Below are 14,028 nucleotides of genomic sequence, written 5' to 3'. Positions count from 1 at the left end.
TGTACTTTAATCAGCCTCTACAGATATACTAATATGAACTATACTGATGTGAACCTCTGAGCATGTCACTAGGAGATCTCTCGAAGATGTAGGGTCTGTGCCCAAACCAGCATCTCCCTGCTTTACCACACATTGGAATTCAGATGAAAAACATCACTGTGGGGATACAATAATGAAATCTCCTGTGAAATGACGAAAATGCAATGACCTCTATTACTTCCAAGCAGCTCCTATAGCTTTCATTGTCAATAAAATATAGTTATGTTTATACCGTTTTAAATTTTATTATTTTAACAAGCTTGTAGCTGTATGTTAAATTTTCAGAGTATATGAAATCTATTTTTTATAATTTTAATCAAAATCTATTAATATGTTTTTCAGCTAAGCAGTGGGATATCTTATTTCTGCTGCAAAAAAGAAGACCATGTATAAATAATACGATCAGCTGCAGTTCACAAGTGGATTCTTGCAATTTAGTTAATAATAACAAAACAATAAAAATTTAGTTATTAAAAAGCTAGACTTACACACAGCTGATACAAATATGTTTTTAAAATATTATTTTGGTGTTTCAAAGTGTGAACTTCATAAGCATTTATGCTAAGTTGAATGCTAATGGTTTTGAAGTTACATGCAAAAAAATGCCGTAATTAGCATTATCTGCACCATTTACAGGTGTGCCTACATTAAAATACAGTCTTCATTTATTTACATTTGCACCTTTTCAAGCATTCATCTGCCTCATTCACTGAATTTACTATTTAAGAACTGGCAAAACTGGGACTTGTGCAAACAACATTATAAAGCAGGAAAACGAGGAACTACTGCCAAGAAACATTTTCACCTGGCCACTGGCAGGGCTGTATTTAAATGAGAAAGAGGGCCTTACTGAGGGCAGTATGGCTAGAGGTCTTAGAGGAGTTAAGGTTTGCTCTACAGCTGTCTGGTTAATGCCTCACCTCTGTTTTGTATAGGCAGGGAGAAGGAGGTCACGGTGTGAACTGCCAGTGGCAAGAAGGGGGCTTTAACCTTCTCTGAGGAATAGACCAGAGCTGTGAAGAGGTAAGCTTACAACTTTCCTTGGGGAATTTGTTTTTTATTTTGCAAGTAGTACTTCAGGCTACTTTAAAACACATGTATAGGTTTGTGGAGTTTTTTTGCTTAAAATGCTAAGGAACTTATTCAAATGGCAGAATGGAAGATGCTAGGAGAACCAGGGAAACCATTTTTTCTTTCTTTCTATGAAGTTAAATGTTTCTCTGCAGAAGCTGAGCTTAGGGTCAGTGTTATACTAATATAATGCAGTTCCCTTTGAAGGAATTATAGGGGGAAGCACATAAACCAACTCTTTCCTGGAGCTGTTTAAATAGCGCATTTTTATGGCAACAGTGTAACTGTAATGATTCCTTGGGGATTAATGAGGGTGCCATATATGAACAGCCCAAACTGGACTGAGGAACTTATTGGCTCTTCTCTCTCTTTCTGGAAAAAGTATTTTAAAAATAATGTGCATCTGCTCCCCAAGGCTGCATGGGATTTTCAGCCAATGATTTCCTATGTCTGGCTCATTGAGAGCTGCAGAAGAGTCTCTAATGGCACTTGCTACGTGGTCCCAGACCCTGTTTGTGTGTTTGCCTGGTAACTTGTCACTAAGTACAGTAATGCTAAAGACCCCTTGCATGGAACAAGGGGAAAGAAGTTGACTATCTTACTGAAGTCATCTCAAATGCATTTCTCAAAAGATGTGACCACAGACTTAGTGACGTGAAGCTAAAATGTTCAACTAATAATGCTATGCTAGGATTTTAGAATTAGTGCTGCAAGGGTAATTAAGCATGGTAATGTGAGAAGCCTCCTCAGGTGAGTTGGTGCTGAGTGTTGGAGAAGACAGCATGAAGCTATGTTGAGAACAAGTTCATCTGATGTAAGACTGAGGCTGTGGGCATGACACCTAACAGCAGCAGTGGTTGGAGAGGACTGCTGTTTACAGCCCTCCCCAGCTGCTTCTTACTTTCTCCCTCAAATCTAACAGCTGAGCTGTTTGTAAAACTGCTAACCTGATCTACTTGACCAGCACAGGTCTCTGCTCCTTAACCTATTGCTTAAGCTGTTTAAGCTAGCATGCCTCATTCTGACCGAAACAGGAGGTTGCAGTGCTCATCTGAGCAGCTCAGCTAGTAAATCTGAAAATGAGGTAACAAGCAGCTGGGGATGGTAATCTGTGCTCTGCACAGCTGCTGTGACAGAAGCACACATCAAGAAGAATGTAAGGGCAGATATTTTTCAGATGTACTCTTCCCTCAGATGCAACAAACCTATACCGCTTCCTGGACTGAGCATTTTTAAATGTCACTTAAAGGCTAATAAAGTTCAAGTGACATAACAATCAGGAGGACTTTTTTTCCTCATCTCAGCTTCTGGGAAAGAAAATAACTTTACTAGAGAAACAATGAAGTCTTGTTGTCAGTTGGACTGGGACTGACAGGTGAGTATTCTAATGTACTAAAGAGTCTACCCTAAAGACTTAAACTGGAAGTCAAATGTCTAAAGTATCTCCAGAAGATCCCCCTGTATTAAAGGTCAGTAGGTATTTCTTGGTGTCCAGTTTCCAGATAAGTTGGTCTATTCCACCACGTGGCAGTACACTAATGGGGACAATGGTGGTGGTTCTACCCTCTCTCTGCAAACCTCTTCCTTCAAGACGAGTTGGGGTTGTTGCAGAACTCCCTTCAAGCACAGAGCTAGCAACAGTCCATGCCAACAGATGAACAGAAAATAGAATTTCCTTTAGCTTTCCAAACCAAAGTGACTTGATGTTAACTCTCACTTACCTGGCAGGCTGTCCCTGAACAGAAGTTTCTGATACTCTTAATAAAACATCAGATGGATTTTTTTGGTTCCAAGCATGTGTAACGTTCCTTTTGGAAAGGCTTAAATCAAGTAATCTGAAATGTGGAGGAAAGAGGCATGCAGGCAGATGATCTGCTTAGGTGGGGTATACTTTCATTGGTGATTAAAGTGTAAAATCCCCCCATTTTCTTGATAAAATATATAGGAAAAGATGGATATAATCAGCTGCCCCAAGGACCAAATGAGCTTCTGACTACAGAGTAGATAAGGTTTATGTATGCAGTGTAGCATACAGACTGACCCATACAAATACTCCTCTATAGAATTACTAAAGTAAAATCCCCTGCACTCTCATTTCCTCTAATGGAAGGAAATGTTGCTCCTAGTTAGTTAAGCAATTCTTTCAATACAGGAGTGGATAAATCTAATAACATGATGCTTTTGTGCACTGTTATCCCAAAGGCTGACTGAAAATAAAAAATTATTTCTTTTGCTTTTTACCCAAGCCTGTCATTTTTCCAGAAGAATGTTGCCTGATATTCTAGTCATGAACACAATCAACTCAAAGTTTCACTCGTGGCTGAATTAATCTGATACTGTTTCCCTTAAGTCTCTTCTATACCTAACATTTCTGTCGCAGTGAGAACTCTGCTCAGGAGAAATCTGACAATGGAATTTCAAGTTCATAATCACAACTGAAAATCCTGGCTGTCAATCAGGATTTAGCAATATGCAGCTGAGAAGTGGTTCCTACTGTTGCTCATGAGAACCTTGGTTACTGTGAGATGTCTTCTGGACATAGCCTCCCAACAGTCCTACTGTGTCTACTTTGACATGATGTCAAATGGCTTCGAAAACTTCATAGTAATGCCCAATGAACGTATGGGGGGTGTTTCCTCAAAAACTGTCATCTACTCTTTAATGCTGGTCTGGGAGTGATGCTACACAGCTGTCAAACCTCTTGTTTCTGTGGGTGCTCCTGATGTAGTCTCAGGATAAAAAGGCAGCCCTTGAGAATGGTTTTTAGTATTTAGTACTCACTACTGTAATTTTTTGCAGATCAAGTGTAAATACATGATCTGTTCCTTAAGATGTGTGAGCAACAGATGTGTGAAAGTCACCTTTCATGTGCTTACAGAATTAACTTTTGATAAATTTTGCTATATTAATATGCAGAAAGACAAAATTCAATATTGCCAGGTGGACCTTAATAGATCATGATGTTTTCTGCTTGTTACCTGTATCTGGGAACCTAACATACCTCATACTTCTATACAAACTTTGACTATACAGATGTAAACAAAGCACTGGTTTATCTTTAATGGAGGGTCTGAGCTCAAATTTGGAGCTGCCTTAATTTCCCAGCTTAGAGATAGGGAAGAAGAGGCTTATAACACATAAATTGTGGAAGTCAAAGGCAGAAGTTGAAGTACAGTGGCCTGCTATCTTATGAACTTCATGTAAAATTTTGATTCAACATTCTTTCCAGTTCAACTTAAATTCAGAGATAAACATGTGTAACAGCAAGTTGAATCTGCTTCCATACTAAGTGCTTTAGCTAAAAGAAAACCATTTTTTTCAGAGACATGGGAGACACATCAGATGTCTGTATAAAAAAAACCAACCTACTCTGAACAGTATCTGTTTAATTTGAGGATTTTTAGCTGCCTTCCCTGCTCATCTACATCTGTGTAAGCTTGGCTTTTTTCCTACGTGTTGGCTGTGAAGATGTACGGTGGGGGAAGAAGCTGTATCAATTCTCACTTGATGGATTAAATAACTGTCTTCTCCTGTGTGAAAATTAAAATACTGTAACAACAGCTGAAGCACCAATGACTTCCAAGGATGCAAAGAGTAACTGATATTATCTTAATATGATATAAAGGAAATAAGGGGGAATAATTTTTCTAATGACAACTGCATTATTTTAAGTACCTTGTTAGGTCAGCACTAAGCAAGCAATTAAAAATACTGAAACCATAATTCCAGTGAAATGCTGGATGGGTAAGCTTTGGAGAGATGAAAGGATAAATCTTAGAAATAAAATTCTAACCACAAGGTGCTAAAGTAATATTGCTGACTAAAAAGAAAAACCCAAATGTCAATGTCAACTTACACTTTTAAATCAGTGTTAGTTAGATGTATTCTCTGTAGCACCTGGCAACTCATTTGTTTCCTGTGATGGTGGAGCTCTTGATGCCCTTTCTACTGTCAAGGGCACAAAGCACTACTTCCAACACTACGAGTGGATTGCATTGAATCTGAAATGCAGAAAACTGACTGCAGCTCACTCAGGTATAAAGTTAATGCAAATCACTAGTTTATGCATAATTAAATATGTACACTTTTTTCAATGAAAGTTAACAAAGGGAGGACATGAAGTTTTTTGGTGTTCAGTGACGAACCAAACCTGGTAAAATTGCTCCTGCTTTATTTGCAGGTATGCCTCATGACTTATGCATAAGAAACATGATGAGTCTGTATTTAGCATGCCAGAACTATAGATCATTGCATACTGTGGAACTTGTGTCAATGCTGGAAACAATTCTCATATGGTAAAGGTACCTTGACCACAGTGACACTTACTTAACTACCAAGTACAACCTGGCTAAAGCTTCTCTGCAAAACTCTGGCCTCTTTGAACCAAAGATCTCTTGATGCTGCCAGGTTGGGAACTTGTTCTGCAGTCAGACTAACTGGGAATGTGTACAGCTCTTGCTTGTAAAGTACTCTAAGGTTTGTAGACAGGAAAGCAATAATGAAAGTTCAAGAACAAAAGAAGACTAATTTTTCATATGATATAAATAATGAATTATATGCATTAGGTGGAAGAACAGTCCAGTTTTTAGAAACCAGAAACATGGATGAGGGAGCATAAAGTCATGTTTTCTAGAGTGTTCTAAAACTGCATTGGCTGTCTATAGAGTATGTTGCCCAGCTTCTGGGCAGCCCTGTTCCCTCTTATCTAGCCAGTGTCTCCTTTTAACCCATGAATTTGGTGATTCATCTTTCTATTCCATTGCAAGAAATCTAAACACACTGAGATCTGAGGGAAGTGCACAGAGGAAACCTCAAAACAAAGGGGAACTTTTAAGCCAATTAAAGCTGCTACCTTGTTAGTTTTGTAAACACTGCAACAGATAAGCATTTTAAATAAATAAGCAGTTAAAGATCTACTGGCCTACCAACTAAATTGGAAACTCAATTTGATGGAGCTTCCATTTGGATTTCTCAACTTTTGAATGCTGCATCAAACTAGTTCAAAACTTCAGTGACTAATCTAGGAATTGATAGGCAAGATTGCCATTGACTACAGTTTCTGTGTATATAGCAGAAACCAGGCAGAAGTTGGAAATGGAAGTTTCTGCAGAGTAATGTAAAGTTCATAGATGCTCTTAATGGTTTCTTGTATATTTTCATTACAGCTCTATCTTTCTAAGAGGTTAATGCTCTGCTAGAATTATTTTCTAGACAGAAAAACAATAGTGAGAGGAGGATTGGAAGCAGCTCTGGGAGCTAGGAGGATGTGGCACAGGGAACTTTGAGGATCCCAGAAAGTAGGACAGCCTTTGACATATAAAGTTTTTCTTGTGAATGTTGGAGTGCCTGAGCTACGGATATATGTTTATACTGACCACAAATACTAGTTTCATAACTCCATAATTATTCTGACCTACAGTTAATATTGCCTCTTCATGCTTATGTTAACCATATTAATTTGTTTCAGGAGACTTCAGAAGGACAGCAAGCTATACTGCATAGCCTTAATGGAAGTTCATGGAGAAGCTTACCTTAAACTGATAAATATCTATAGGGCAACTAACACTATGGAGATCCAAATCCGATGACTCCTCTGTACAGAAGCAAATAAAATAGGTGATATCTTGTTTGACTTGTAAGACTTAAAATAGAAAATGGATGTGCTTACTCATATGTTGAGAGGTTAGACTTGGCACCTAACTATGCTGTGAGACCCAACTGACTTGTTTGGGTTTTCTCTTCCTTGCTGTTCTGGCTGAAACATTACAGGAAGAAGTGCATAAAGAAGCTGAACTGTGGTGCCTCAAGAGCTGGATGTGAATCTGTTATTGCAAACCATGACTGGATATTTCTAATCTACAGCATGGATGCTATGTAAGAAAGCAAAGCATGTATGCTTTCCAAATGCTGGCACACCAAATTAAATAGGGTAACTGTCTACAGTGTCCTTATTCTAGTGAATATAGTGCATAAAAAAAATATTCTGTGCTAGTCCATATCAGAACAAAGATAAACAGGCAACCCACAAATTATCAAGGGGGCTGGTAGGGGGAAGCCATCAACACCCTCCACCCCCCCAGTCTTGACTGTTAGGGAAATATATTATCGGTGTTTCTTTTCTGAAAAAGGATGCTAAATGCATACATTTAATACTTCACACTAAGTCTAAAGATAAAATGACAGAATGAAACCTGAAGAATGTATTGAAAGGGGAAGTGAGGGTCAAGTAAAATGCTAGTCTGTAGCTTGACAGAGTAACTGTCCCATCTTCTGGAGAAAAAAGGCATAATCAAATTTCATGCATTTGAGATTATAGGACCAGCTGTGCATAAATACTCATGGAAATAAGACTTGGCTAATATTCCAGAGGAATGAATCTTCAGTTACAACTGAACTGATATTGCTTATAGTAAAATGACAAGTCTGTATTTTCATAGTACTAGACTACCTGTAGATATTATGAACAACTGCTGTTCAGGTGAGTGCCTTCAAAACAGGGAGTTGATGAATGTACTTACAAGCTCTGTTAACAAATACTGTCCCTGAAGAAGTGACAAGCTATAAAAGTTTTTGTTGTCTGCTTTCAATCTTCTACTGCACCATATTTACTGGACTGTCAGTGTTCAACTTTTAACTGGTGCCGTAAAAATTCTTAGGACAAGCGTCATAAAGTATAATAAAAATCCTCATTTGCCTGCAAGCATCAAATATTTCTCCTTTGGTTTTAGTCATTTTAAAATAGCAAAATCTATGGGAAGAGGCAGTAAATGTTTCTGGCCTGAATTTCAGGACACTAGCCACAACATGTTTCTGCACTAGTGTCATAGAGGAAGGAAGGCATATCTGCTTTAAAGTTAGAGGGTGAATTTGGGCTATTATTTAATTCCCACAGCAGCATGTCCCAATCATTTGGAAAGCTTGTAATTAACCTCTTCTCAGGAACCACAAGTAAACAGAATTTGTTTGAGGAAACTGTGATTACTCAATGTGAACTGGATTTCCAGCTAGAGTGCCTGTTCCTATGTTAAAGTATGTACTGCGGAAGTCTGCTTCCTCAATGATGCTTTCTGCCCTATCGGCTGATCTTGCCACACAAGGAATCTGATACATACAGAACCTAGGTGTAATACTGTGCTAGTTTCTTGTGCTAAAAGCAAGTTCAGTTTGAAGTGCCAAGCTTGCAGGGTGTGCTTAAGTTGGTGGAGTTGAACTCCTTCCCTCTTGGAAGGGGAGGAGAAAGTTTTCAAGTACTCAAAGTATTAACTCAACAGCTTTTTGGAACATGTTTCTCTCTTCCTTTCTATTAAGTAAATTAAATTAGCACACACAGCAGTAGAGTGGATGGGACATAAAGCATCTCTTTAAAATGTAATGCTCTGCAGAATACACACACAGTGGAAGTCTGAGCTGATGGCTGCCTTGCAGAGAGGATGGTCACATCTGGGCATGAGTCGTTTCCTGTGTGGATGGCATAGTGTCTCAAGGCTTCCCCTCATAAATGAGGAATGTCTGTTCAGCTGCTTTTCTGGTTTACTAAAGGCATACGTAGATGTTTTTCAGCTATTTTAACTTGCTAAAAGTTCCAATTGTGAAATGTTTCTCCAAACCTTCCTGTTTCTCAGACTCTATACTACTTGGCCCCTATGGTAACTACTGAAGTACTCTAGCATGTTTTTGGAGAAGAACAGTCATGGTTTTTGCCTAAAACTGTCCTGTCAGAATTAAAGTTTATATCAGTGTTTTGCAAGGACAAGCAAAGGAAGACTAAACTTGAGGTACTTCAACCTGGAACTGCAGAGTATTTCTACTAAAGCTTCTTGCCTGTGCTATGGATGCTTGAGATAATAGAAGTTTACCTTAGGTTTGTCTAACATCCTTCCTCTTAAAGGGCAAAAAGCATTTTCTTCTCAAGCCAACAGACAACAAAATGGGTTATTTCATCTAAAGTTGGACAAAGACCTTCATGTAAATTCTGCTACCCAGAAAAGACTATATACAAATGCATGCAAAAAGCACTTGAAAGTTTATTCCCTAGGCTTAACTTTCCAAGCACTCCTCACTTCTACCAACAGCTTAGACTGGTCTTGTCAGAAGCTTATTCTTTTGCTAATTGCTGGCACAAAAGGTTCTTAAATCATGTTTTGACAGCTGAAATATTACATCTTCATAAATAAAAAGAACTGTCAATAGCGCTAGTGCAGAAGCAAAGGAACCAGATGCAGTACTAAAAGCTGGGGGAGGGGACAATGGTTCAAAAGTTAAGAAAAGCATCTGCCTAGTTTCATAGCAGCTATCTGTCTAAATCCAACCTAGAAAATTAGATCCTGCTACAGCTGGCATAGAGATCATGAGCATCTTACGGGACAAAAAACCCTGTTTAGAAATAATAGTATTAGATCAAGAGGTTATTCTGTTCACTTCTGTCCGTTTCTTTGTAAAACCAAAAAAAGCCCCAAACCAACCAAGCCGCAACAATTTTCTGCTGTCTAAAGGTCAAACTAGCAAGCTTGCATTTGTCTTCCAAGCTTAGAAGAATCTACTATAGTAGTTTTATTTTACATGTGGCATATTTTTCCCACTCTTAGATTGCACATGGGCCTTTAGGTTGAGCCTTTCTCCACTGAAATTCTGGGTTGAAAGGGTGCATGCAGGATCTTGCTTCTCTTCCAAGCTCAGATCTATTTCATCTCCTCAGCATTAAATTGATATTCAGAAACACAGATAGGAAATGAGAATGCTTTTCTGAAAGCCACAACACGAGAAGTTTTAAAATTAACTGCACAGAAAGGCATTAACACCTAGAATGCTAATTGCATTAGCAATAAAAGACACTGTATGACCAACACAACGTATGCCTGTACCTCACGGTATGAAAAGGAACAAGATATTTAGTTGCTTCTGGACCTGAAGACCAGGTATTTCCTTTCCAAGCTGAGGTGCCTAAGCGCAGGCTGGAGGGGAAGGGATCAGATCCTCCTGGGACCGAGGGCACCGGGTGCCGAGCTGCTTCACCTGCCCTCTGTAAGCTGTCCTCGCTGGCCGAGGCGGGGGGCTCCCCCTGCTCCGGGGCCCCCGCCTTCCAGCCCAGCCCCTCTTCTCCGGCCGCCCATCAGCAGCCGCCGGGCGGACAGCTCCGGGAAGGCGGCGGCGGCCGTCGCCAGCCTGGTGGGGGCTCTGGCCATCTGCCACCGCCCCCGTGGGGACCCCCACCACCCCCCACCCCGCGCCTCGCAGCGGCACCCAGCGCTACGGGGGGTCCTTCCCCGTCCTCCCTCCGTCCGTCCGCAGCCGGCTCAGGACCGGTCCCAGCCCCGCGGGGGTGCAGCCGCTTCCAGGGAGAGGGACACCCCCTCACCACCACCGGAGGAGGAGGAGGACGCCATTGGGAACAGCCCAGCCGGGGAGGCGTTTCCATGACAACCCCCTTCCCGCCCCGGGGGCCCTGCACCCGCCCTCGCCACAGGGGGGCGACCATCCCCGTACCGCCACCCCCCCCCCCCCCTCGCCTCAATCCCTCCCGGCCGGCCGGCTCCCGCCCGCCTCACGGCCCCCGTCGGGAGGATACAGCTTGAAGCCCCGGAGGATCTCCTTGGCCCGCTCGTCCGTGGCCGACATGGTCCTGCCGCGCCGCGCCGCGGGCGGACGGGGCTGGGCCGGGCTGGCCTGGCTGCGCGGGCCTGGGCGGGAAGGCGGCGGTGACAGCGGCGCCTCAGGACCCCCCCACCCCTCCCCCCTCACTCCCTCGCACCCGCCACTGGCCGGCGCAACCAACCCGAGCGGCCTCCCGCCGCCCCGCCCCCGGCCCGCCGGCCCGGCCAATCATCCGCTGCCGCCGCCTCGCCGCCCCGCCTTCTGGCGCATGAAGGACGGCGCGGCTGTCCAATCAGACGGCGCGTTCGCGCCCTCTACTCCCCCCCCATTCAAGGGCGGCTGCGCAGCGGTCGTTAAGGCGTACTCCCCGGCCGAGCCTGACGTCGCCGGGGGACGGGAGTCGCCGCAGGACAAACCTCTCCCGGCCGCTCCGCTCCGCTCCGCCGTTGTGAGGCTGGGCCGCGGGGGGGCGCGGGCCGGGAGCGGCGGAGGGAGCGGGCGCCCCCGTAGGCAGCGGCGGCGGCCCGGGCGAGGCGAGGGGAGGGGAGGCCTCCGGGGGTGGGAGGGTGTAGTCGAGGGGGCGAGAAGCTGCCCCAGGCCTGGTCAGCACCCGGCCGACGCCAGCCCTCAGGGCTCGGTACCGAGAGGGCGAACGCCGCCTGGGCTGTGCCCGAGCTGCCGGAGCTCGGTTGGCGCTTCTTCTCCCGCGGTGAGGAGCCGAGCTCCAGCCGTGAGTTTGGGTAGTACTGGGGTCTGGGGTGCTTGCTGCGTTCAGACCCAGAGCAACTTCTTTGCGTGCCTAGGCCAGAGCTGACAGGACCAGCATTATGGAGAAAGTTTAAAATAAATAGTTGGTTTTCCCTCGGACAAAAGCAGCCGCCTTGGTGCTGCGGAAATTTGGGCTTTGTGTTTGTGTAGCAACGTAGCTTGTTGGGGAAAGTCTCCGGTTCGTTAGCGCATCCCAGAAGCCAGGCTGTTCTTTAATATGAGCACGACAAATTAAGTCCTCTGTTAACAATCTGAGCGCAGCTAATACAAATAATTAATAAGTCATGAGAAAAATAAAGGCAGCAGTTGTAATCCAGGCTCAGAACAGGAACAGTGAATAATCAGGGTGCCATCAATACGTTCATGGCTCTTCTTGCCTCCAGATCAGCCACTGTACAAATGAGAACATGAACATTAATAAAGGTTGCGTTTAATGCATAAGGACAAGGCCACTGCCAGTATAACCAATAAGAGATCTTAATAATAAAAATAGGTAGCATTTATTTCCCTGATGTATGTGATCCATGCTCAGTTCCACACTATCAGTTTAAAAGTGTATGAACAGATCATTTTGAATCTGGGCAGAGCGCCAGGGGTACGCTATGCTAATATATATCTATCTTTTATTAAGAGTCCTTCCTGGGTTTTAGATAGGCTGTGTAATTGCATGCTATCTAAGGAAGAGGGACTAAAGATCACCAAGGAAAAAAGACTGACAGGGAGAAAAGGCAAGCAAGAAAAAAAGCAGACCTGAAGAAGGCAGAAACAAATGGTTGTGTGGGGAGGAAGAGCCTGCCTGGTAGCAGTATGATATGCAGGTTTATACAAGACATAAGGCACTCAATCCTGCCTCTGTTCAGGCTCCTCAGAGATGAAAGAGCCAGAGACCAAATGGATCTTGCAGCGAGGAACAATTGCAGCTTTGAAGGGCTTCTCTAGCACGGGGGTAGGAGTGTTTCCAGAATTTGGGGCCTTTGTGTTTTCTGGCCAAATCTCAGAATTCACCTTGCTGTGCAGGGAAGCACAGGCCTCTCATTTTTGAATTTCTGAAAATTACAGAAGAGCTCATGGCGGAAGTGTGAAGTCCTTGTGACTGCTCCAGGCACGAGCAGCAGTGGAACGTGTGACACCGTAACTCAGTGACAGAAGCCCTGGGATCTCTCCTCTCAAAATCCTTTAGCTGCTTTAACACAAACACCACCCTTGAGCACATCGTCTTTCCAATCTACTTGCAAGAAAGTTGCTGCAAGTATCACTATGCCTTGGTGCCACTTTGTACTGAAAACTTCACCTTTGCTTTCACATCTCTGGCAGGTGTGACAGTTTCTGAGCTGCCATTGCAGGTGAGAAGACACATCCAGCCTGCTTTCTGCTTCCCAGAAGCTGTTCTCTCAAGGTGCAGATAAAGGAGCTGGTGTTTCTGCAGATCAGCATAATTGGGAGATAGTTTCATAAACTGGGGCTTCATCCCACCCCACATGTGATGGAAGGGGTTGTACAACTGCATATCTGCAACCACCCAGACACACGCATCACTCCTCGCCTGGCCAAGGTGCAAGATGAGAGTCCAGCAAGCAGCTTAGTCTCTGGATCCTGGGAAATGCAGAGAGCTTGACAGCTTCTTCAGCAGAGTGTGGGTGCTTCCATCACCCTGTGCTCTGGAGATGTGTGCTGGCAGCTGTAGGGGTCGGAAGCCTGGAAGGAGAGAGGATAAATGGATGAAGTACAGTGAAAGCATGCACAGATGAGGAACGAAACTGGATCCAGGACTGTGTTAGCATTTACACAGCCTAGCTTACCCCTAGAGCTACAGGCCATTCAGTCATGTGCAGATGCACCTGCTCCTGCTCTAACATGGCCATGGTGCCAACAGTTGATTTTATTTTGCTTGAAGTTGTTGGGAAGTAAAATGATTACAGACACTTTAGGAACCAGATCCTAATCCTGGCGGCTAAATCTAGCCTAGTGTATGATTTCTGAATATAATGTGTATTATCTGGGTTATTGGTAAGGTCCTATGTTGTCCTAATGTACCTCTTTTCACAAGAGTTTTTGATTTAAAGTGCCTTATTTATGAAAGTTAAGGAAGAAGGTAAGAAACACAAAAGTACCCCTTTTCACTGTCAGCCCTCTCTTTGGTAAGGCCAGGTGGTAATTTTCTTGCCAATGACACATCAGAATTGGGACTTCAGGAGGGGAAAAACTAGCCCCGGAATCATGTCCCAGAGCACTGGGAGGTGCACACCTACAAGGGGTGAAGCTAGTGCTGCTGGCCTGGCAGGCAGGAGGCAGACACAAGGCCGGGTGCAGACACTGGCAGACTGAGCAGCTGGAGTTACAGGGCGCTCAAGAGCCTGAAGAACCAGACACTGAACTCAATGTGATAGAACTACAGGACAGAGGGGTGTCATTGTGCTGTTAATCACACCCTTTCCCTGTCTCTGTCCCTTACAGGTGACTTTGCAGCCTCGTGCCTTGGCTTCTGACTGAGAGAAACTGTGTTCTCAATGTCTCTCTCTGGGGCTGCACGACCCCACTGCTTGGGGAGATTACTCTGGA

At 43.8% G+C, this 14,028-nt stretch overlaps 1 protein-coding gene across 1 annotated transcript in view; it reads right to left on the bottom strand.

Annotated features, from left to right (window-relative positions):
- Positions 1–10,831, bottom strand: part of PDE6D (phosphodiesterase 6D) — a 39,945-nt gene extending 29,114 nt beyond the window's left edge. The window contains exon 1 of the mRNA XM_075031561.1: positions 10,676–10,831. Coding sequence (XP_074887662.1) covers positions 10,676–10,725 — 50 coding nt within the window. The 5' untranslated portion in view covers positions 10,726–10,831. The remainder of the gene's footprint in view (positions 1–10,675) is intronic.
- Positions 10,832–14,028: the final 3,197 nt, after the last annotated feature.

Source organism: Buteo buteo, chromosome 7 (genome assembly GCF_964188355.1).
Source record: "Buteo buteo chromosome 7, bButBut1.hap1.1, whole genome shotgun sequence".
NCBI lineage: Eukaryota > Metazoa > Chordata > Aves > Accipitriformes > Accipitridae > Buteo > Buteo buteo.
This window is presented reverse-complemented; position numbering and strand designations above follow the sequence as displayed.